This window comes from Peromyscus maniculatus, chromosome 13, assembly GCF_049852395.1.
Source record: "Peromyscus maniculatus bairdii isolate BWxNUB_F1_BW_parent chromosome 13, HU_Pman_BW_mat_3.1, whole genome shotgun sequence".
NCBI lineage: Eukaryota > Metazoa > Chordata > Mammalia > Rodentia > Cricetidae > Peromyscus > Peromyscus maniculatus.
Window position 1 is genome coordinate 6,002,126 of NC_134864.1, and position 23,904 is coordinate 6,026,029.

Genomic DNA, 23,904 nt, shown 5'->3' on the forward strand with positions numbered 1-23,904 from the left:
CTATTACGGTGTCTGCTCGGTCCTCTCAGCATGGGCTTTTGAAATCTCAAATCCCACTTGCAGTGACACACCTTCTAATCCCACCCAAAACAGTTCCACGAACTAGGGACCAAACAATCAAATATATGAGCCTATGGGGGCCATTCTCATTCAAACCAGTGCACCAACCATCAGGTTCTGCTCTGAATTCAATGGCTGACAAAGAAAGAAATGATTACATCAAGTGAGTGTGCAGAACCTTGTTTTGAATATAGGAGAACAACTGAGGTGAACTCTGATATTCACTAGGTAGTAGCCATGGGCCACTGGAGGTTAACACATAAACAGCTGATAAGAGAAGGGTAAGATAGTAGTCCCTGCCAAGTATGGATTCATTCTGTAATGATTAGTGGAAGGAGGGCACTGTGCCACACAGTGAAATGCTGAATGTCGGGGAACATGGAGATAAGGAGATGATTAAATTAGGATAGGGGTCACAGCCTGGTAAGGTAGGTCCACTACTATGGGATTCTGGAGTGATTCTAGAACCCGGGATGCCCATGTAGAGCTTGTGTGGCTGCTGGTTTTCATAGATGCCAGACAGCATACACATCTTGAAAACATTTTTTTATTTTATTTTATAATTTAATTTAATTTTACATATCAGCCACAGATTCCCTTGTTCTCTCCCCCCTACCACCACCTTCCCCCCAGCCCACCCCCCATTCCCATCTCCTCCAGGACAAAGACTCCCCTGGGGATTGAGTTCAACCTGGTAGATTCAGTTGAGGCAGGTCCAGTCCCCTCCTCCCAGGCAGAGCCAAGCGTCCCTGCATAATCCCCAGGTTCCAAACAGCCAGCACATGCACTGAGGACAGGTCCCGGTTGGTCCCACTGCCTGGATGCCTCCCAAACAGATCAAGCTAATCAACTGTCTCAATTATCCAGAGGGCCTGATCCAGTTGGGGGCTCCTAAGCCATTGGTTCATAGTTCATGTGTTTCCATTCGTTTGGTTATTTGTTCCTGCACTTTTTCCAACCTTGGTCTCAACAATTCTTGCTCATACAAACCCTCCTCTTTCTCGCCAATTGGGACTCCTGGAGCTCCACCTGGGGCCTGGCTGTGGATCTCGGCATCTGTTTCCCTCAGTCATTGGATGAGGTTTCTAGCACGATAATTAGGGTGTTTGGCCATCCTATCACCAGAGTAGGTCAGTTTGGACTGTCTCTTGACCACTGCCAGTAGTCTATTGTGGAGGTATCCTTGTGGATTTCTGTGGACCTCTCTAGCACCCTGCTTCTTCCTATTCTCATGTGGTCTCCATTTACCATGGTCTCTTATTCCTTGTTTTCCCCCTCTGTTCTTGATCCAGCTGGGATCTCCCACTACCCCAAGCTCTCTTTCCCTTGACCCTTGCCCTTCATTACCCCAACTCACGTCCAGGTTGTCCATGTAGATCTCATCCATTTCTCTGTCATTGGGCAATCCTTGTGTCTTTCCCAGGGTCCTGCTCTCTAGGTAGCCTCCCCGGAGTTGTGAGTAGCAGTCCAGTCACCCCTGCTTTACATCTAGTATCCTCCTATGAGTGAGTACATACCATGTTTGTCTTTCTGAGTCTGGGTTACTTCACTCAGGATGATTTTTTCTAGATCCATCCATTGGCCTGCAAACCTCATGATATCATTGTTTTTCTCTGGTGAGTAGTATTCCATTGTGTATATGTACCACATTTTATTTATCCATTCTTCAGTTGAAGGGCATCTAGGTTGTTTCCAGGTTCTGGCTATTACAAACAATGCTGTTATGAACATAGCTGAGCAAGTGCCCTTGTGGTATGATTGAGCATTCCTTGGGTATATGCCCAAGAGTGGTATAGTTGGATCTTGGGGGAGATTGATTCCCAATTTTCTAAGAAAGCACAATATTGATTTCCAAAGTGGTTGTACAAGCTTGCATTCCCAGCAGCAGTGGAGGAGAATTCCCCTAGCTCCACATCCTCTCCAGCATAAGCTGTCTTCAGTGTTTTTGATCTTAGCCATTCTGACAAGTGTAAGGTGATATCTCAGAGTTGTTTTGATTTGCATTTCCCTGATGATTAGAGATGTTGAGCAATTCCGTAAATGTCTTTCAGCCATTTGAGTTTCCTCTGTTGAGAATTCTCTGTTTAGTTCTATAGCCCATTTCTTAATTAGACTGTTGGGCATTTTGATGTCTAATTTCTTGAGCTTTTTTATATATTCTGGATATCAGTCCTCTGTCAGATGTGGGGTTGGTGAAGACCATTTCCCATTCCGTGGGCTGTCGCTTTGCCTTGTTGACCATATCCTTTGCTCTATAAAAGCTTCTCAGGTTCAAGAGGTCCCATTGATTGATTGTTTCTTTCAGTGTCTGTGCTACTGGTGTTATATTTAGGAAGTGATCTCCTATACCAATGCATTCAAGACTACTTCCTACTTTCTCTTCTATCAGGTTCAGAGTAGCTAGATTTATGTTGAGGTCTTTGATCCACTTGGACTTAAGTTTTGTGCATGGTGACAGATATAGATCTACTTGCAGCCTTCTACACGTTGATATCCAGTTATGCCAGCACCATTTGTTGAAGATGCTTTCTTTTTTCCATTGTATAGTTTTGGCTTCTTTGTCAAAAATTATATGTTCATAGGTGTGTGGATTAATGTCAGAGTCTTCAATTCTATTCCATTGGTCCACATGTTGGTTTTTATGCCAGTACTAGAAAACATTTTAAAACATGAGTGGAATCAAGGGTAGTGTTAAATGCGGGCCAGTGGGGGATGGCTCAGCAAATAAAGGTACTGTTGGGAAGTCTGATGACCTGAGTTTGATTCAGGGATCAAACTTGATGTACATGGTAGAAAGGGGGAAAATGACTCCTGAAAGTAAGCCTTTGAACTTCGGGCGTATACTCAAGTTGTATACTGTCTATACTGTGGCACATGCTACCTCTTTGAGTGTAAGCACACACACACACACACACACACACAATTTAAAAAGTAATGAAACTGCCTAGACTCAGATAATTCTGCAAAGACAGCCATAGGAGGGAGACAATGGGATTCGGCACGAGGTAAAACATATGGAGAAGTGGCAGGTACAGGAAGCAGATGGAGGAAAGGAAGGCAGGGGACTAACTTTGGAGGAGAAATTGAAGAACATTTATCTGGATTCCTACCATCCTCGAAAGGGTGAAATGCAAAGGGTGTGTGTGTGTGTGTGTGTGTGTGTGTGTGTTACCCATTGCATTTATTTTAGTCTTTAAGGGTACTGAACTGTATCCAAACCCAGTTTTATAGCCTAGTTTGTGAACTCTCTGCAGAAGTTTAAGAAGGGCTGGAGTGGTGGCTCGGAGGTTAAGAGCACCGACTGCTCTTCCAGAGGTCCTGAGTTCAATTCCCAGCAACCACATGGTGGTGCACAACCATCTATAATGAGATCTGGTGTCCTCTTCAAACACGCAGGCAACATGCAGAAGGTATATTGTATACATAATAAATAAATAAATCTTTAAAAAAAAGAATTCTGGATTGGCCCATTTCATCTGCCCTGCTTTTTTTTTTCCCAGATCTTAGTCAGTCCATACAAATAACCATGGAGGAGCAGGATTTTGTGCTGGACTTTCTAAGGCCACCATGCTATAAAAGCCCTTTCTGTGGGGCATAAACTATGCCAATATAATTGGGTTGTTCAGTTGTGTATAGCATTCTAGCACAGGCTGTGCTTAGGGTGAAAGCTGCCTTTTGTCAGACTGTAATCAGTGCCCCCTTAGGGGCAATGGAGAGGTTGGCATTGCCTTAGTGAAATGATTTTTCCTATTTCTAACATCTACTGTAAGTATAGAACCAAGTTGCAGCTGAGGCCATTCCTGACATCCCACCAACCAACCTCGAAATCTTAGGATGCTCAGAGGGAGTGTGATTCTAGTAACACAGTTTTGTGCCTTCCAAACCATGCAGAGATTAAATGTGAATTTAAGCCATGTAGTGTGTGGTGAGTTGATACAAGTGCTGAAAACTAAGAATGCCCACTTTGTCAGGCTTTACTACTTTCAAAGAGGCAAGATTTACTTTTAGCCAAGTGATGATCAACTATTAAGACACTGGCAGCATCCATGTACAACTGAATCATCTCAAAGCTACTTAAGAACGGTAATAATATACTCACATGTTTTACCAGGATAGATGAAATATCCAGGGCCACTTACCTGGACCTGCACTTTTCCAGCCAAGGGCAAATGCAAGGATCTAAGTGCTGTGCTAACACCATTTCCTAGTTCTTTCCAAGAAAGAATAGTTTGCCTAGGGATTAATCATAATTGGCACACGTAGTCACAACATTTTAAAATAAAAAAGAAACAAGAATATTGTGAAGGCCAATCTTTGCCATGCACCGTCATGATGCTAGTCCACAGCACTCGGTGTGCAGAACTGCCAGGATCCTTTTGACCTAGTTTATATGTAGAAATTGTTCGGACTTGGTATCTGGCTCTTGTACGCGTTAGATCTGTGAGCACACTTCGGGCCCTCAGAGTGAAGAGAGCAACTAATGTTACCCTGTGTGCTTTTCCCCAGCACTGGTGCACGAGAGCCACATACCAATGTGGGCACCAGTGGGTCCCGACTCCAGGAACTGGCTGCCTCTTCTACTAGATGTAGTGATGCGAGTGTTCCTGCTAACGCTGACATCAGCAGCTAAAGCAGCAATCACAGATTTCAGATGCTGACTGCTCAGCCACCAGCTCCATCTACTTTTCCTTTTATGGGCTTGACAAGGACAGGAGCAGCTACACCCTACACGGGTAATTCTGCATAGATGACTATAGAAGGAAAACAGTGGGGTTTGAGATAAGGTAAAGCATGCAGAGAAGTGACAGGAGCAGAAAAAGAAAGCAGAAAAGCTGCCTTCGGAAAAGAAACTGCAGAACAGTTTTCCGGACTCCTGTCCTCCATGAAAGGGTGAAATACCAAGGCTGTTTGCCCAGTGCAGTGGTGGCACATGTGAAGAATTTTGCATATAAACAGCTGCTGATTCTGCTCCCAGTTGGATCCTAAGAGGGTGGCTTCTCTCCCGAGGGAAGCCTCAGCTTGGCCAGCCTGGCAGAATGACACAGATATGACACAAAATGACACAGGTACATCACCCCAAGGAGCTGGCCTGGTGGAGAGTAGAGCCGTCCCCAGGGCATGCAAAGGAAGAGGTGGTAGCAACTGCTCATCCCATGCGGCAGGAATTCTCTGAGGTAGGGCCAGCGTCATTGGATATGTAAACAGTGCCCACAACTGGGCTCCTGCCCTCACCTGGGCCTCAAATTCACCTTTTCTTGAATTTGGGCATGGTGCCCTAGAAAATTGTAGCCCATGATTTTTGGAGGATTCCATCCTCATCAGGATTCTGATCTGGCATGGACTGCAGAAGGGACCCTGATCAGAAACCTCAGAATGCAGTGTTCACCTTAACAGAGTGTGAGATCCTGCAGCCCTCCACATCCAGGAGAATAGAACCTGAGGCTGAGCCATATCCCTCAGTAGTCTTCCTCCCTTTTAAGGAGATCAGCTTATGGGAGGGAGCAGGATGCTTCCAGAACTCATTCTGTGTCAGTGACGAGGCTGATGTTGGCCAAAGGTGCTTTACAGAGCATCAACCTCATTCTATGGAGTGCTCACAAGATTCTTAAGCATTCTTGCAGCAGAGTTCAGATCCTCTGAGCCTGACTTTGAGATCTTTCCAGCATTTCTGTCTTTGTTAGCAGTCAGCTACTTCAAATTGTGTTTCCTGAACCTTAGAGTCCTGGCACCATGAAGAATATGAGCCATGGCAAAGGGATATCGTCTTTGGTTTGGTCAAGCTTGCTTTGCACTGTTCTGTATGCTGTGATACATTGATTGCCACTTGTGAATTGGAGGAGAGACTTTAACGAGCTACTGAATTAGGTCTTACCCACAGAAAGGTTTTGGGAGACGAGGGCACTGCTCGGAGCTCAATGGCCACTTGTTGACAGTTTAGGTGGTGAAAGAAATGGGTGTCCTCCCATGGGGAACTGGAGGAAAACAAGAGGTGAACTAGTATGCCCTAGGAAAAGAGAAGCATGTCACAGGAGTTTTTAATTAGGCAAGAAAAGCAAAGCTTAAGTTTCTGTGGGTGGAGGCAGGCAGAAGGGTAGGGCATTAGTGAAAGGCAGGGGTGATTTACTTTGTAATGATTGACTTAAGGGCACTGTCCTACCCAATGGTATGCAGAGTGACAGGTGGCCTGGTGATAAGAAAAGGAATAAATTACAAAGGAGGCACGGGGTGTGGACAGTCCACTGTTGTGGGCCTCTGGGGAGATGGACACAGGACTCTCAGGGCTGCTGCTCCTGCTCTGTGCCCTGCCCTGGGCTGAAGGTGGGAAGGTGCTGGTGATTCCCATGGAGGGCAGTCACTGGCTGAGCATGAGGGATGTCACCAAGGAGCTCCATGCCCAAGGCCACCAGATTGTGGTCCTGGCTCCGGATGTGACTCTTCACATCAAAGGAGAGGACTTCTTCACCTTCAAAACCTATGCCTTTCCGTACACCAATGAAGAATATCAGGAAAAAGTACTGGGAAATATAAAGAAGGCCTTTGAAACACAAGATACTGTGAAGTTGTTTTTTGAAAGTATGGAAGCTCTAAGAAATTTTTCAGAACTCTATACAAATTCTTGTGTAGCACTACTGTACAATAAGACTCTGATCCAGCAACTGAATTCCAGTTCCTTCGATGTGATCTTAACGGACCCCATTTTTCCCTGTGGGGCAGTGCTTGCCAAGTACCTACAGATTCCTGCTGTGTTTTTTCTGCGCTCCATTCCCTGTGGCATAGACTATGAGGCCACACAGTGTCCAAACCCTTCTTCATATGTTCCAAGGCTACTCACAACACTTTCTGACCACATGAGCTTCCTGCAAAGAGTCAAGAACATGCTGTACCCTCTGACCTTGAAGTACATTTGCCATATCTCATTCTCTCCCTATGAACGTCTTGCCTCTGAGCTTTTGCAGAGAGAGGTGTCCTTGGTGGAGGTTCTCAGCCATGCATCAGTGTGGCTGTTCCGAGGGGACTTTGTGTTAGACTACCCCAGGCCCATCATGCCTAACATGGTCTTCATTGGGGGTATAAACTGTGCCAACAGGAAGCCACTCCATCAGGTCTGTATTCTGCCTTTATCGCAATAATTTTCCAGGAAAAATATATTTTTTTTTTACTTTCAAGTGCTTATTTATTCATCTCTCCAAAGTTATCTATATCTCTTTTTCTAAGAGGCTTTGGTAAAATTCATCTATTAAGGTGCTCAAGGTGCTATGCTTCAGGTTTTCAGAGGCCACTGTCAGGACTGAAGGGCTGTAGTGGTACTCTGTTGGGACTGCTCATCCAGACACTTTTTCTACTGGTGAGTATCCTGATTCTGCACAGGAACTGAGAAATTGAGCTGTGGCCTGACCCATCAGAGGGTGTGTTGCTTTCAGATTTTTTTTTTTTTTTTTTTTTTTTGGCGGTTAAAGGAATCAGTGAATGTCAGTTGTTGGTGTGGTAGTTTTTAATATTGCTCTCAGGGATGAAATGGGTGTGTGTTCACAGGACGCTTGAGCATTCAACAGACCCGGAAGCAAGCTAATGAATACTTTATGGGATCAATTGGGCCAGCCACAAATCAAATGCTTGTAGTCTATGTGTAACTGAGCAGCCTCTGTATGACTGTAGATCTTCCATGATAAAACTAAATTGTCTATTTTGAAATTTTAGAAAACTAAAAGAAAAATAGTCTAGAGAAGTCTATCATAACAAAACTTTTTACTTTATCATAGGGTAGAGGTGGAGAGTAAGTTGTACGTTTAGTCCTGAGGCTACTGGCTACTTCCCAGTCCAGTCAGCTTGTCAGACAGTAACTGAAACTATACTAAATGGTTTAATGAAGATTTAAGGAAGTTAAATGAATCTGTATTTAATGAGAAAACCTGTGTGCTGGGTCAGGTCTGTAATCCTAGCACTTCGGAAGCTGAGACAGGGTTATGAGTCCAAGTCCATCCTTGGCTACATAATGAGAGCCTGAACTGGGATACACAGTAAGAGCCGGAGAGGGGAGGAGGGAAAGAAGAGGAGGAAGGGAGGAGAGAGAGAAGAGGGGTTAGGAGAAAGAAGGAATGAGGAAGATGAGAGTGAGTAGGGGAAAGAGGAGGAAGAACTGATGAACATGGGGAACGGGAAATTCTGGAAACATAAGCTAATAAAATGGAGAAGGTACCTTTCTTCCAGTTTGGAGGCTGCAGCATAAAATCAAAGGGAAGGTGGTTATTTAAAGGCAGTATAATTTCTTCCAAATGCTTTCAGCCATGTTCCAAAGCCAAACCCAAAAAAGAGCTGTGTGTGAACTCCAGCCACTGTGACTGGCTTTTTGAATTCTTGATCCTGTTTTAGGTAGAACAGGGCCTCCTAGTCATCTGGGCCTTACAGTGTATTTCTCTTCCTTGCCTGGTGCATTCTGGAAAATTCTCCCAGTAGTTCCATGAATGGATCCCCTGTAGTGGATTGGAATGCTTTAAAAATATTAGGTGAGAAGTGCATGTGTGTCAAGGTGCTCATGTGGAGGTCAAGAACAATTTCAACTTCCGGTTGCTGGTTCTCTCCTCCCACCATAGGTCCCAAGGATCAAAGTCAAGTTGCCAGGCTTGTGCAGGAAGTGCTCTTATAAGTCCACTGGTGGATTCAAGAGGCTCCCCTTTGCACAGGAAATGCCTTTTGACCACTATGACAAGCCTTCCCTAAAAGAGGACCTTCCACAGGGATGTCTGCAGAAGTCTTTTGAGACTGAACAATTTTTGAAAAGATTTTCAAGCTTGACAATTCATTAAAATGTTTTTTTATAGTTGGGTCTGGTGGCACATGCTGTGAATTCTTACACTTGGGAAGCAGAGTAGATTTCTGTGAATTCAAGACCATCCAGGCCTACATGAGTTCCAGTCCAGCCAGGAACTTTCCATTTACAGCTCCATTAATCTAGGATATATGAATGCTGATTCTTCTTTTTGCTCTCAACTATTAAAACTAGCCAGAGCTGAAGATCTATGACCTCTGAGTGACTTGCTACGCCAGGCTCTATGCCTACCATGGTCTTTTTTCCACTGTGTGGTTTCAGACTCACTCATTCCATTCTACCCTGGGTACTGATTTCCACATTTAACCATCACAGAACTGTACATTTTGTTATCCCCAAATCCTTAATACTTCCTACCAGTTCAGATACAAACCCACACTAACATTCTACTCAGTGTCTTTCCCTCCTGTTTTTATGTGGTCTGCACATGTCTGCATATTTTGCGCGCGCGCGCGCGTGTGTGTGTGTGTGTGTGTGTGTGTGTGTGTGTGTGTGTGTGTATGAGGAGGTCCAAGGCAGATGTCAGGAATCAGCCTCCATTACTTGTCCACTGTATCCAGGGTCTCTCAAAAAAAAAAAAAAATCCAGAGCTTGCCAATATGGCTCATCTTGCTAGCCAGCTTGCTCTGGGGATCCCATGCCTCTGCTTTCTGAGGACTATCACATACACCAGACCTTATGTGGGTTTCTGGGGATGCTTACCTAGTAAGCACCGAAACCCCTGGGCCATCTTCCCAGCCCTCAGTCACTGTCTTCATTAGCTCCCTAGGCTAAAGAAAACATTTGTTTCAAAGTCTGGTAGTTGGTCTGATTTGGGCACTTGTTATTGTTAGAAAGCAGCTGTGATTTCTAAAGGCTCTGTGAGCCCTGGGGAACAGTGCTGAATCTCATGTTTCTGCTGTGTATTGTACATGTATGTCCCAGCATGAGGTTACACTAGGGGTACTATGGGTATCCAGCATATTTTCATGTAGTCTTAGTTTATAATCATGTGCTTAGGTCCCATGACCTCTTGGCAGAGATTTACAAAGTGTGGCAATTTAAACCTATTCAGATCCCTTTTGCTTCCACATCTTATGAGTCTTCACTGATGACATTGGAGTGAGGTAGAACATTGTGTGGTATACTCTCTAAAGGCAGCCATCTTCTGCAAGGTTTGAATAGGAAGCACCCAACTGAGCTAAAAGAATGGACTCTATTGTTACATACATAGTTACATATATATATATATATATTAATTACATATGGCAATCAAGAACCTTGTTTAGCCATCAAAAGGTACTTCTATTCACTTCCAGAATTTTCCACTGTTGTAGAACAAATTTAGGGCTGAGCACTAACCAGCTCTGAGACTTTGACTGATAAATGCAGCCCTAAACATTCAGAGACCATGGTCCTGGCAACCGTTTTTGCCCATTGAAATGGATTTCAGATTCCTAGCCTACAAAACTTGGGAAGAATAAATGTGATAGACATTACCAAGTTCGTGCTAATTCATTGCAGCAGGGACCAGAATCTACCTAGTGTACTTTTTCAATTTAACTGCTTTCAAAAGCTTAGTTTTAACCTTTCGTTTTAAACAGTAGTCAATTGTTCCTATATTACCATCATTTTAGGTAAGTGAAAAGCTACTTTTTCCAATTTACTTTAAACTAAATAATTAGTATATGCCTATCTCTCAGCACAGTGTGAGTGTGGGGAAGTGGAGCTATATGGCTACACTTCACAGAAAGCTCTCTAGGTCGAATTATCAACAAAATGGACATTGTGCGGTTTTAGGTGCTGTGAACAGTGTTTCCTACCACTAGGACAGAATGGTGGTCTGCCTCAGGATTAAGTTTAATGAGTGCCAAAGGCATACAGATATTTACAACAGGCATAAAGACCAAGAGAGATCCTATCCCTGCAGTCCCAACAAGAAGAGGCACCGGCACGAACTGTATATAATGTCTTGAATACAGTTGTTCTGAAAGTAGAGTTCCCTTGAAAACGCTTTTAAACAAAAAAGTCCTGATAGTCCTTAAAACACACTTTATGCCTTTACTCAGTATCGATGCGAAGCAACTGCTCTTTGCCGTTAATTATCAGGGATTTTAACTCTCCGTCTTCTTCCACTTCCACTCTTTCTTGGCCATTCTCAACGATTCTCTTGGTGGTGATTTTTTTGCCATTAACTATTTCGGTGGAGGTTGACACCGACTTGAAGTTGCCTGCCGCGCCCCCGCCACAGGACATGGAGAAAGAAGAAACTCCCGAGTTGCCCGGAGAACCGAAGGATGTGAATCCGGTATCTAAGGAAGCAAAGCCACCCCCGAAAGCCGGGAAGTGGGTGAAGGAGGAGGAGAAGGGTACGGCCCCTCGGCTTCGGCTTCCTCGGGTGCTCCTCCGTTCCCCAAAGAAGTTCTCAAACGGGTCTCCGAAGAAGTCGAACGAGAAGGGGTCGCGGCCCCCGAAGAACTCCCTGAAGACCTCGGCGGGGTCTCGGAAGGAGAAGACGTACTGGAAGGCGTCCTGGAACGGGCTGCCGGCCGCGCCGCCGCCGCCCACCTCGCCCACCTCGCCGCAGCGGTCGTACACCTCTCGCTTGCGGGCGTCCGAGAGGACCTCGTAGGCCTGCGCCACCTGCTTGAACCGCCTCTCGGCCTCCTCCTTGTGCTCAGGGTTCTTGTCCGGGTGCCACTTGAGCGCTAGCTTACGGTACGCCTTGCGGATGGCCTCGGCCGAGGCCTGCCGCGGCACGCCCAGCACCTCGTAGTAGTCCACCATGGCGGCTGGCCGGCCCGCGGCCTAGGCGCTTCAGCGCGGCTGGTGGCTGCTGAACGCCCGCTCACCCGCCGGCGCCGCCCGCGCGCGCCCTTGTGACGCGGGCGCCTCTCATTGGTGGAGGCGGGCGGCGCTTCAGCCTATCAGGATGGAGGGCTCCAGGGGTTGGTTCCGCTCCCAACAAGGCCCAGGGATGCTTAGGGTTAGGGATGGGGCTGAGTCCGGCGGCCTGTGTCCTCCTGGTTGGTTTTGTTGGTCTCCTGTCAAGGACAAAGGACAACTTAGGGGAGAGGCTGTGGTTCTGGCTCACTGCACTTTTTCCTCCTTCTCTCCTTCCTCCTCCACTTCTCCTCTCCCCCCTTTCCCTTCTCTGTCTCCTCCCATTTCCCCCTCCTCTTCCTCTTACCCCTTCCTTCCTTGTTTTCTTCTCTTCCTCCTCCCTACCGCTCCTTTTTCTTCATCTCCCTTTCTTCTGCTGCTGCTGCTCTCCCTTCTCTTCTCAGCTGTGTAGATCAAGCTAGTCTTGAACTTCCGGTGATGCCCTGCTGCATCCACATCCTGCGCTGTGGGTTTGCAAGTGTGCTTCACAAAGTTGGCTCTTTAAAATGGGTTTCTGTGCCCTGCCCCAAGTCAGCTTTCCTTCAGCCGGGTAAGAGGATAGGGAAGTTGACAGGGGTGGCTTTTGTCTGACTCTGAAGGACAGTGGTTTGTGAAGGACTGAGGTCCTCAAACAGTTTGGCTTCAGGACCCTTCGTTTTCGTTTCTATGGCTCTGAGGCCCATTGAGATCACAAGAAAGTAAAGCAGTGAGAAGGGCATATCTATTAGCTGCATGCTGAGATAAATCATGTTCGTATGAGGAAATAACTTCTTCAGAAACTCAGAAGAGTGGTGTATGTTTACATTTCTTTAAGTCACTCCAGCACTGGGCTTAATAGAGTGGGATTCTCCTGCTTCTGCATTCAATCTACTGTGATTTCACACATGGAGTAACCTTTAGAAAACTCTACCATACACTTATGAGAAAATGAGATCTTTAAAAAGTCAGTATCCCTGTGGGTGAAAATAGTTTTGATGTAAAATTCCCTTGTAAGGTCCTCAGGGTTCCCTAGCTAATACTTGGAGAGCCATTGTTGTCCTGAACAAAATAGTTAGAACTTGTGGGCTGTTTTTGTACCACTGCAGGTGAGATGTTCTTGTTACCTACTAGCTGTTGTATCACAACTACGGGTTTCCTTCTGTTCTTGCTTGATACTTGTGTTATCTCCACTTCCTTACTTTTTTAAACATTATATTACCTGACTTGATCAGTTGTGAGGCAACACTCATCTATAAAGGTTACTTGGTTCTAAAGGGAAATAGTTAACCAGTGAACTTTTAAAGACTATTATGAAGGGCACTAGGTCTAACCAGGAGTGCTAGTGCACCAGAACAGTCATTGGAGTTTTTGTCACACCCAGTGTCTGAACTTGAACCTCTAGGCCTGGCACTTGGCAAACATGAAACAGTGATAGAAACCTGATTAGGAGGAAAGGGCAGATGGATTGACTAATCAGAAGAGCTACAGAGGAGAAGTAATCTTCTAGAGGTGGCTCAAGGTCTAAGGAAGGGCAAGGCTAAAGGATTTGAGTGTTCTTGTGTGCCCAATGAAGCTGTTGACAAAGGCACCAGAAGCAGGGATGGTATGGGATAAGATGGGGACCAACTGATATAGTGAGATAGTTGGAAGTACAGCCTAGGGGTTGAAGCTCTGAAATAGGACCATGGCAGCTGGGGTTGAGAGAATGAGCACTTGGCTTAAGTATTGGGCCTATGGTAAAAGTGGATGAGGTCTGTACAAAGACAGTTACTGAGTGCATAGCTGTGGACTGGGACCTGGGTTGATAGAGTGACTGCAAAGCTGAAAACCTGTCTTATGAGGAATGTATCCATTATACGTTGTCTAGCACATGGCCAGTTATGTGAGCTTCTAGATGATGAAAGGCAGGGCAGAGAAAAATGCTGCAGAGATTCTAGGAAAACTGCCCTTTTCCTCTAGAAGATCCTTAGCTCATCCACAAGGGGATGGCAGGCTTATATGCTCTGTTTAGTATCAAGCTCTATTCTTATCCCCTCAAAGGGGCTAGGTGTCCCACAGATAGTATATTAACTTCTAGCTCCAGCTTAAAAAGAAATTTCATTTGAAAAATGGGACTTTTCAAAGACATCACATTCTTCAAGGGTCTCCAAAGTAGGACCATATTGCTGCTCTGTTCTGTTTTCTCAGCCAGCAGAGCACATCTTGATGTGCCCTGTAATTGTTTGGTTCAAGTTTTTCTCTGACCCTTGGACCCCCCTCCCCCTTACAGGCACTGGCCATTGGTCATTTGAGTTTTGGCTCTGGCACCTAGCATAGCACCCAGCACAGTCAGATTCATATGTTTCATGCATGTTGGTGAAGGAAGGGATTAGCTTTGCGTTTGAAATATGTTTGGTCTGTTCATGTTCCAGGGCAGACCTATTATTGGATTGCTTTGAAATGATTCTCCTTGTGGGTCATAAGAAATGTAGATTGCCTTAGATCAGTGAACAGTGTTCCTCGGCCAAGGGTAGGGGTTGGGGCCCTCACCATTCAGGTCCACAGTGGCTCAGGAAGCTCTGAAGCAGCACTGTGTGCTTTGCATGTGGCCCTGGGTTCAATCTCTGGCACCATTTAAATGAAAGAGCTCATGGTTCTGAGTAATGACAGGAACAGTGTCTCATAAAAGCATTGTCATATTTACGGGCTCTTTGCTCCATATAAGCTGCAGGTGAGTTCTCACGAAATGGAGCTTCCAAGGGTTACTGATCCTAAAGTTTAACTCGGATTGTGAGCTTTGGAATTTCAGTTAAATGCACAGCAAAAGCAAAGGCATCATTTCTGCTTACTGGGAATTAAACGTAATGGAGTAATTGAGTGTGGGGAAGGATTTGAGAGAGAGAGAGAGAGAGAGAGAGAGAGAGAGAGAGAGAGAGAGAGAGAGAGAGAGAGAGTCCCTGCAAAAACACAAGCAAAACCAGGATTCTGCTGAGGAAGGTGAAGGTCCAGGAAAAGGGACTTTAAGCACCTGAATGAGAGGGGTCCTGTCACCTGCACTCCCTAGAACACCGAAGTTTTAAAGTTACTTTGTTTCTCTTTGTTGTTCCCAGCACAGCTCCATGCAGGCAGGACCAGCACTGTGGTCAATACTAGGATCTGTGCTTTCTTCCTGGGACTGTATAGGACATCAGTGGATCCCCAGAATGAGCACAAGACTGGGTTCTGCCCACACTCTGGTCACCCACTTCAGGAGGCATTTCTGTACAACAGCTCTTCCCTTGGTCTCCAAGGGCCTAAGATAGTGCTGTTTGAACACCTCTTTGGGCTCAAAGTCCTCTCTCTTGCCCTTTTTCCATTCATGACCTGAGGAACACAGTTTTCCATTCAACTTCTAACTAGGGCCTGTGTCTTAGCTCTGTCAGCCTCAGTGTGTTTGCAAACTGAGGGAAATAACCTTCTCCTTTGATGGGCCAGCTCTACGGGATAAGATGTGTTGCAGAATGCTTAGCTTGACAACACCTGACTTTGTTACCTTCAAGTCAATCATCAGAATTCCCCCAGGGCCTTGGGCTAGTGTGATGAGCACAATTGTACTTGTCTAACCAGCTTATCTATTTTGATTTTCTGTTTGGAATATGTTTTCTCACTGTTTCTCTGAGGGAGTGTGGTTCTGCTCTTGGAGAGGACTTCTGCACCTGGACTCATGTGACTTTTCCTTGTCATTCTCTACCCCAGCCTGGTTCCATTCATTTGCACTCTCAATGGGCCTCATTTATTAGCTTTAGCTGTGGGTCTATCTGTCTTGATAGAGCCTGAGCCCTGGAAAGGCAGGACACTCCTCTGTGCTGGTCTTAGCTGCAGTCCCTAGACCTAGCACTCTACTAGATTTATTAAGTATGAAGTAAAAACAGTGATAGAGGCCATGAAGATAACTCAGTAAAGTGTTCTGTAAGCGTAAGGACCTGAGTTCAAGGCCTAGGAGCCACATGAAAATTCTGGACACGATGGGGCATGCTTATAATCCCAATGTCGAGGAGCTAGAGAATGAAAATTCCTTGGTTCAGTAGCCTCCCAGTTTAGCTTAATTGATAGGGTCTACTCCAATGAAAGAGCCTACTTCAACACAAAATGTATGGCCTCTGGGAGATAACACCCAAGGTTACCCCTTGGACTACATACCACACACAGACAGCCACAGACACACACACACACACACACACACACACACACACACACACACACACACACACTTTAAAAAGTGATAGAAGTGGTTAAGAGGCACCTCAAGTGAATGATGGTGCACATTCTTAGGGCCTTCATGGACAGAAGTGGAGTTGCAGCACTTTTCAGTTCCATTCTTTCCAAAAGACTTTCTGAGTAACTTTTTATCCTTGGGAAGGCGGCATGCTATGACACTTCATGGTAACCCTTTCTGACATACAAAAATGCTAATTTAATGAATCCAAATTGGCCAGAGATGGTTTGCTCACTATATGCATTCAAAGGCATGAGTTGAAGAAGGAAATGCAGTCATTTCAACAGGCTCTATCAAGATAGACAGACTCACAGCTAAAGCTAAAGCTGTTGCTCATTAAGGAGCCCAGTAAAGCTCCACCCTCTTCCTTTTGAAAAGCAAACATTCTGTGGTCTTTGCCAGTTGACTGACAGCTTTAGTCATGGGACGCAGTAAAAAATTAACTGGTTGCACAGATTTCTCTTCATGAGTTATGAGCAGACCTGAGTAGACCTTTGACAATAGCAGAGGGAGAGGTACCATGACTATGGTGTGCTGGGGCTCACATTTGCTTCTGCTTCTCCCGGGCCTTCTGATATGTATGCTTGGCCCCTCTGTGTCCCATGCTGGGAAGCTGCTATTGTTCCCTGTGGATGGCAGCCACTGGCTCAGCATGCTTGGAGTTACTCGGCAGCTCCAGCAGAAGGGGCATGAGATAGTGGTCATAGCGCCTGAAGCCTCACTGTACATCAAAGAAGAATCATTTTACACTTTAAAGAAGTACCCTGTACCATTCAAAAAGGAAAACTTGACAGCTACCTTTGTGGAACTTGGACATAGTGTCTTTGAGCAAGATCCTTTCCTGCTACGTTTGGTCAAAACATACAAGAAAGTCAAAAGGGACTCTGCTATGTTCCTGTCCGGCTGCTCGTACCTACTGCACAATGCTGAGTTCATGGCCTCTCTGGAAGAAAGCCACTTTGACGCTCTGCTAACAGATCCTTTCCTTCCTTGCGGCTCCATCGTGGCCCAGCTCCTGGCTCTGCCTGCTGTATACTTCTTGAATTCATTGCCATGCAGCCTGGATTCGGAAGCTACCCAGTGCCCCATTCCTCTGTCCTACGTGCCCAAGAGTTTGTCTGTAAGCTCAGATCACATGAACTTCCTGCAGCGAGTGAAGAACGTGCTCATTGCTTTGTCAGAGAACTTTCTATGCAATGTGGTTTATTCTCCCTATGCGTCACTTGCCACAGAGATCTTACAGAAAGAGGTGACGGTCAAGGACCTTCTGAGCCCTGCATCTATCTGGCTGATTAGAAATGACTTTGTGAGAGATTACCCCAGGCCCATCATGCCCAACATGGTTTTTGTTGGTGGGATAAACTGTCTTGAGAAAAAGCCTTTATCCCAGGTGTGTATTTAAGTGGGGCCTCTCCCTGCCCATGTGTTCTCTCAGGAATGGGACCCTCTGTAGGTATGTGCTGGGCTCAGTGAGCATGCTGGGATAAGTACCCTCTTTGTTAAGTTTTCTCTCCTAAGTCTCCCAGTCTTGAATTTGTCTCTCCTTGGCATCCTCTTCTGACTTACCTCTTTGTACACAGTATTTTGGAAAACTATATCTTGGGCATTTTATTCTGTGGAATTCAGTTTAATGCAACCGACATTAACTGTCAGAGAACCGTGGCGCTTGGGACACTTCTCGGAGAACACAGCTGTGTATTAGAAAAGCGTGCCCTTGCTTGGGGCATTTGATTCCGGCACTAGCAGCTCAAGTCTGATGCAATTGTTCTTTAACCTTTACAGATCCTAGCAGGATATTATGGTCCTGGCTAAAGTTCTAGATCTTCTTAACAGGAAGCTAGATCCCACAGCTTTCTCCTTCTTCTAATAGGGCAAGGCGTCATCCCTCTGTCTGAGCAAGAGACAGTCTTTGTGGGAGAAAGCAATTCACAAACCACAGCTGTATGTGTTGGGTCTGAAGTAAAGAGCCAATAGGAGATCCCAGAGGCCAGAAATGTAAAGATAATGAAGGCAGAGACCGAACGTAATAGTCAGACTGGCTCCAAGTACATGTGCTTGGCCCAAGGGAAAGGCTTTCAGCAGGCAGTCTCAGTGGAACCTGGAAAGTAAAATGTTTTGTTCAGAGCTCAGAACCAAATACACAGGTCTCAGCAGAATGTAGGAGATGTTTAAGGGTCTCACCATCTTGGGGCGGTCGAGGGGGGTATCTCTAGTGAGAAGGCCTTTCTTTTGGAGCATTTAACCTGTTTAGAAAGAAACAAGATCAAAGATTATTTGCAGTTAATATGTTGCCTCACTGTTGACTGTCTCATGAACTGTGATGTTGTGGCAAAGTTTAGGGCATAATGTGCTAAGCGGAGAGGACTCACCTTTGTTGAACCCTCAAAAGTTGAGTCAGAGTGAGGCATTGACCATCTTGCCTCTGTGGCTTACTCTGTTGGCCTCTGCACACAAACTTGCGTGCCAGTGAAGCCTTAGTTAAATCATACTATCTGATTGGGGATGTTTATGACCCTACAGATCTGATTTTGTGCCAATCACGTACTATTGCCTGCTGAGTAGGCGTTCAAAGGCATACAGGAGGGCAAACTACCCTGCCTTTCCCAGCTAGGCTTGCACGGATCTGGAAGGAGCAAAGATTCTGGAATGTAGGTGAGCTACGTGCTATCAGGAGGTAGCAGGAAAGCAGAGCACACCAGGATGTGAGCTGCCTGTCCCCAGGGAAGAAGTGCATGGGGAAGGAAGAAGAAAAATGCGATGTGATCCTAGGGAAGAAAGGCTTCAGAGCAACCAACTCCGGGATGCTCTTGATCAAATCCAGGGCAGTGACAGAAGAGCCTGGTCTTTAGATGGGCCCAGGGAGTGAGACCAAGGTGCCAGTGCTCTGACGATCCAGGGAACTGCAGGAGCCTGGCCTTCAGGTGGATGGAAGAGGGGTGTGCCCCTGGGAAGACTGCCCAGGGTATGAGATCCTGATATGTTCAGGATAGAGTTTAGTAGAAGCCTCTTTGTATCTTACATGCAGGGAGAGTCAGGACATGCTTTGCCCAGGAATATTTGGGTTTTGTTAATAAAGGTACGGTGTTCCAGGCAGCCCCTCAGCTGTGGGTAGCCTGTCACATCACGCCATCATGTTGATGCTGTTTACGTTCTTTGGAAACATCTGAATCCATCTGAGAGACTCTTGATGGTTAGTTAGCTTATTAATAACGTACAGTGGGAGAGAACTGCCATGCCACTTAATGTCTATTTCCTGTATGGGGCCACAGGTAGTCACATGTATATGTGTGTCATGTTCATGTGTATGTATACTCATGTATGTGCCTCTGCTTCTCTTATGGGAAATCAGCACACATCTGCATCTCCCACAGATAACCCTGTAAGCAAGAAATCCTCCTAAATTGACAGGGGGCAAGGAGACAGAGTTGCCATGGTGATTTTTATCTATTACATACACACATTTACCGATTTCCACAAGAGGAAAGTATCTAACTTGTAGTCTAATGTGTGCAGTTACTGTGGAATATGAGAAATAAGAGATGAATTGGAAATTTCTCTTCCTCCTCTAGGAATTCGAAGCCTATGTCAACGCCTCTGGAGAGCATGGCATCGTGGTTTTCTCTTTGGGATCCATGGTCTCGGAGATTCCGGAGAAGAAAGCTATGGAAATCGCTGAGGCTTTGGGCAGAATTCCTCAGACTGTAAGATGGTTCTGCAAGACTCCTTCATATCTATTTTCATGAGGGCTCTACTTCTAGGCTTCAGGGTCTAAATGCAGAAATTTGGGGTGTGAAACGCCTCTGCCATTCCGCAAAGTTATTACTCCAAAGAATTAGGGAGAATTTAGTTAAAAAATAAGCATGATACTTTTTTTCATATCAATGAAGAATGTTTCTCCAAAAAGCTATTTTGTTTTGTTTGTTCCTGCTTGGATAGTTTTGTATCCACTTGCTTTGTCAAGAAAGTTTCTCTTTGAGGTACAGAAAAAATGAAGAAATCCTGAATGTGACTTGATGGCTTTTCACACTCCTGTTGTCAAGTTTTAGCATCAGGATACAAAGTTGCTTTTGAGCTCCAAACCTTCCATCCTGCAGAGTCCATAGGTGTTCCTACTCACGGGACTGGCTTTTCTAGCTAGGAGAGCAGATTTTTAAAAGATCACAATGTGCTCTTTTATTAAACCTTGTGCGTTTTATCCCTGCCAGGTCCTGTGGCGCTACACCGGACCTAGACCATCGAATCTTGCAAAGAACACAATACTTGTCAAATGGCTACCCCAAAATGATCTGCTCGGTAGGTTGGGAACCTCTGACTTGTAGGTCAAACCAGGGTTAAATTAAGAAAAGGACAGGCATTAATATTCTAAATGATTGCTTAGCTTGACTATGACTGATACACATCACATACATCAACCGACCCCCAGAGTTCTACAGTGGTCACATGTAGATAGCAGTCCTTGGGGGTTTTTCAGAATCTAGACATCATCAGGCTGAGGAACTCAGTGTCCCTCTCTGTTGTACTTCTCAGGTCATCCAAAGGCTCGTGCGTTCATCACACACTCTGGCTCCCATGGTATTTATGAAGGAATATGCAATGGAGTTCCCATGGTGATGATGCCCTTGTTTGGCGATCAGATGGACAATGCCAAGCGCATGGAAACTCGGGGAGCTGGGGTCTCCCTTAATGTCCTTGAAATGACTGCTGATGATTTGGAAAATGCCCTAAAGGCAGTCATCAATGACAAGAGGTAAGTAACAGAAAAGAAAAAGAAAAACAAACAACTTGTATTCATGTCTACAGCATTTGCAATCAACACAATAGCACAAAAACAAATACATAAAAAAAAATCTAGATTTATACGCAAACAATGTGGGAATTGTTCCTACTTGTAAAAGGGCTTCGTATTTTAACATAGAGTTTGTTAAAATTGTTGCTTTCCTTAGATTTAAAATCTTCAGGTAAAAATGTCACCATAATAAGCATCTCATCTCTAAGATCCTGTAAAGAGGGAAATAATCCATTAAAAGATGCATAAGGGTGGTGCCAGAGATGGCTTCGTAGGTAAGAGCACTTGCTAGGCAAGCCTGAGAACTGAGTTCAAATCCCAGCACTTATGTGAAAAGCCAGGCTTCGGCATCATTGAAAGGGAGTTAGGAGAATTGCTGGGGCTTGCTGGCCACCAGCCTAGCTCCAGGTCCAGTGAGAGACTTGGTCTCAAAGAAATAAAGTAGACATTGACAGAGCAGAACATTGTCTTAGGGCCTGTCAGTTACTATATAAACACACACACACACACACACGCACGCACGCACGCATGCACGCACGCACGCCACATGCACGTGCACGCCATGAGGCCACTTTGTCTCTACTTGAAATTTAGTTCATTGTTGTCAAGGTTACCAGAACTATTTTTATTTAAAACCTATGGAAAAACCAGCATGGAGACAGACACTGGTAATCTAAGTACTTTGGAGACAGAGACAGGAGGATTGCTACAAGTTCAAGAAGAGTTCAAGGCTATATAGTCAGTTCCAGGCCAGCTGGGCTGCATAGCAAGATTTTGTCTTAAGACAAAACCAACAATCCAGACCCAACCAAACAACAGAAACCCCAGACAACAATGTAAAAGGCAGGGAGGTGAGCAATGGCGCAGCAGTTAAGAGCACTTGTGGCTCTTCTAGGGGACCTGAGTTTGTTTCCCAGCTCTGGGGGAATCCAATGCCCTCTTCTGGCCTCCATGGGCACTGCACTTATGTATATATACCCACACAGAGACAGGCATATTAACACAATTAAAAATAAAATTAAATCTTAAAAGCAATACCACAAAAATGTTATAAGAAGAAATGATGGCCAGTGGTAGAATTAATCTAACAACAGTGTGTGTGCAGACTTATGAGCATATGTATGTAAAGAGTTTTAGGCACATTGCCTTAGTCTGTTTTCTGTTGCAATAACAGAATACCCAGAATTACATGACTTAATGAAGGGTTAAAGTTTATTTGGCTCACAGTTCTCGAAGTTGTTGGAAAGTCTAGAGTTGGGCAGCTGCATCTATTGACGGTCTCTCTCTGCATCCTCACATGGTTGAAACCTGGAGTTGCAGAGGATGTGTATATGCAAGAGATGAAACACAAGAGACATCCTACTCTCACAGTGACAGACTCCAGCTCTGGGACAAAGGCCATCATCTCTCTCAAAGGCTTCTCACTTCCTAGAGGCTCCACCACCTCTTCGTACCTTTGCATCCGGGACCAATGTTCCCACACATGAGCTTGTGGAAAAAATTCAAACCACACTGCTCTTTAATCTATAGCTGATTCCTTTTTTTCCCTTCATTTTTACCATAAAGACAGTATAATTTCCCTACAAAGAAGTCACTAAAAGGAAAAAATAGGAAATGAAGTTTAAAAATTAATAACTTTTTTTGCTTTTGCTTTCTTTCCTCCATACTTCTCCTTCTTCCTTTCTTTCTTCATTTCACCATCTATCTGTCCTCCTCCTTTTAGAGATAAAGAATATTGATTGTGTGTGTGTGGGGGGGTGCTTTTCTGGTTATAATAGAAGCAGGCTTCTCTTCCTGACTGGAGGTCAAGCCTAAGGGGATGCTGTCTGTTGCATGGATGCTCCAGGCACTAACAACCACTTTCTTTGTGTGCAGCTACAAGGAGAACATCATGCGTCTCTCCAGGCTTCACAAGGACCGTCCTATAGAGCCTCTGGACCTGGCTGTGTTCTGGGTGGAGTATGTGATGAGGAACAAGGGGGCTCCACACCTGCGTCCGGCCGCCCATGACCTCACCTGGTACCAATACCATTCCTTGGATGTGATCGGCTTCCTCCTGGCCATCGTGTTGACAGTGGTCTTCACTGTCTTTAAGTGCTGTGCCTATGGCTGCCGAAAATGCTTTGGGAAAAAGGGGCGAGTTAAGAAATCACACAAATCCAAGACCCACTGAGAAGTGGGTGGGAAGTGAAGAGGAAATATTGGTTCATTCTCCAATCAGTTTGACACTTGAAAACAGAATCAGTGTTAAATTTATTTTGTTTTTATTTGGGAAATAATTAACCATACACTGTATACCCAGAACACTTTTTTTTTTTAAATAAAAACAATCTAATTGCTGGCCACGTCCATCAGGGAAGGTATGGACAATGCTTGCCATCTGTTGGTAACTTACAGAAAGTTTGGCACTCTGCATTCAATGACAACCCCACCCACGGTCATTAGATTCCTCGCCTGGATTCTCAGATTGTTGTGACCTTCTCCGGTGCCAGTCATTTGTCCTTATGCTCCTGTGTTGTGGGCAACATGGCCTTTGTAGCTTTGGAAGAAAGGATGATGCTATGAAACTGATGGTACTGTCTTTGAGATGATAAACATTGCCTGTGTGAAGCAGGTCTGAATGTGATGAAAACCAAAGTATATTCTTAGGCAAGTACATCTTCTGTAGTGTTTCCCAAACCAAGAACATATTAATAAATTCACATAAATTGTATTTATTATTTCTTTCTCCATTGGTATTATATTTATTTGTTGTCGAAGTATATCCCCTAATTCTAAAAGTGCTACATGATTGGGACACAGAACTTGAAAACCAGAAGAGATTCACACTTGTGTACATACACACAGGAGAAGGGTCACCTGTAATTGCATTGCTCATTAATACAGTTGCAGTTTATGCAGTCAGTGCAGATGCACCACTGTTGCTGTGTTGTGTGATATTTTGATTACATTCTGACACTCCCGAGACTGACAATAAAGTTTGTTTTGAATTAGAGGACGAAGTTAGCTATTTTTTTTTTTTTTTTTTTTTTTTTTTTTTGGTTTTTCGAGACAGGGTTTCTCTGTGTAGCTTTGCGCCTTTCCTGGAACTCACTTGGTAGCCCAGGTTGGCCTCGAACTCACAGAGATCCACCTGGCTCTGCCTCCCGAGTGCTG

General features: G+C 45.0%; 2 protein-coding genes across 11 annotated transcripts in view; one reads left to right on the forward strand and one right to left on the reverse strand.

The window, feature by feature from the left end:
• The window catches only part of LOC102916970 (UDP-glucuronosyltransferase 1A6), a 117,594-nt gene extending 94,133 nt beyond the window's left edge, over positions 1 to 23,461 (forward strand). For 7 of the 10 annotated variants that reach the window (XM_076549543.1, XM_076549540.1, XM_076549542.1 and 4 more), the window contains 4 exons: positions 19,532 to 19,663; positions 20,168 to 20,255; positions 20,490 to 20,709; positions 22,624 to 23,461. In XM_076549543.1, the coding sequence (XP_076405658.1) occupies positions 19,532 to 19,663; positions 20,168 to 20,255; positions 20,490 to 20,709; positions 22,624 to 22,921 (738 nt within the window). In that variant the 3' untranslated portion in view covers positions 22,922 to 23,461. Of the gene's footprint in view, positions 1 to 6,305; positions 7,164 to 15,942; positions 17,353 to 19,531; positions 19,664 to 20,167; positions 20,256 to 20,489; positions 20,710 to 22,623 lie in introns of those variants that run through there. The other 3 variants (XM_076549544.1, XM_016007093.3, XM_006988637.4) reach the window with 3 other exon arrangements.
• LOC102917880 (dnaJ homolog subfamily B member 3) lies at positions 10,709 to 11,734 on the reverse strand. The gene has a single exon (XM_016007094.3). It carries the CDS (start codon positions 11,651 to 11,653, stop codon positions 10,928 to 10,930), a length of 726 nt encoding a protein of 241 aa, XP_015862580.1. The 5' UTR covers positions 11,654 to 11,734; the 3' UTR covers positions 10,709 to 10,927.
• Positions 23,462 to 23,904: the final 443 nt, after the last annotated feature.

Coding starts and splice junctions, on each gene's coding strand:
- LOC102917880 (XM_016007094.3), bottom strand. CDS start 11,653: ATGGTGGACTACTACGAGGTGCTGGGCGTGCCGCGGCAGGCCTCGGCC.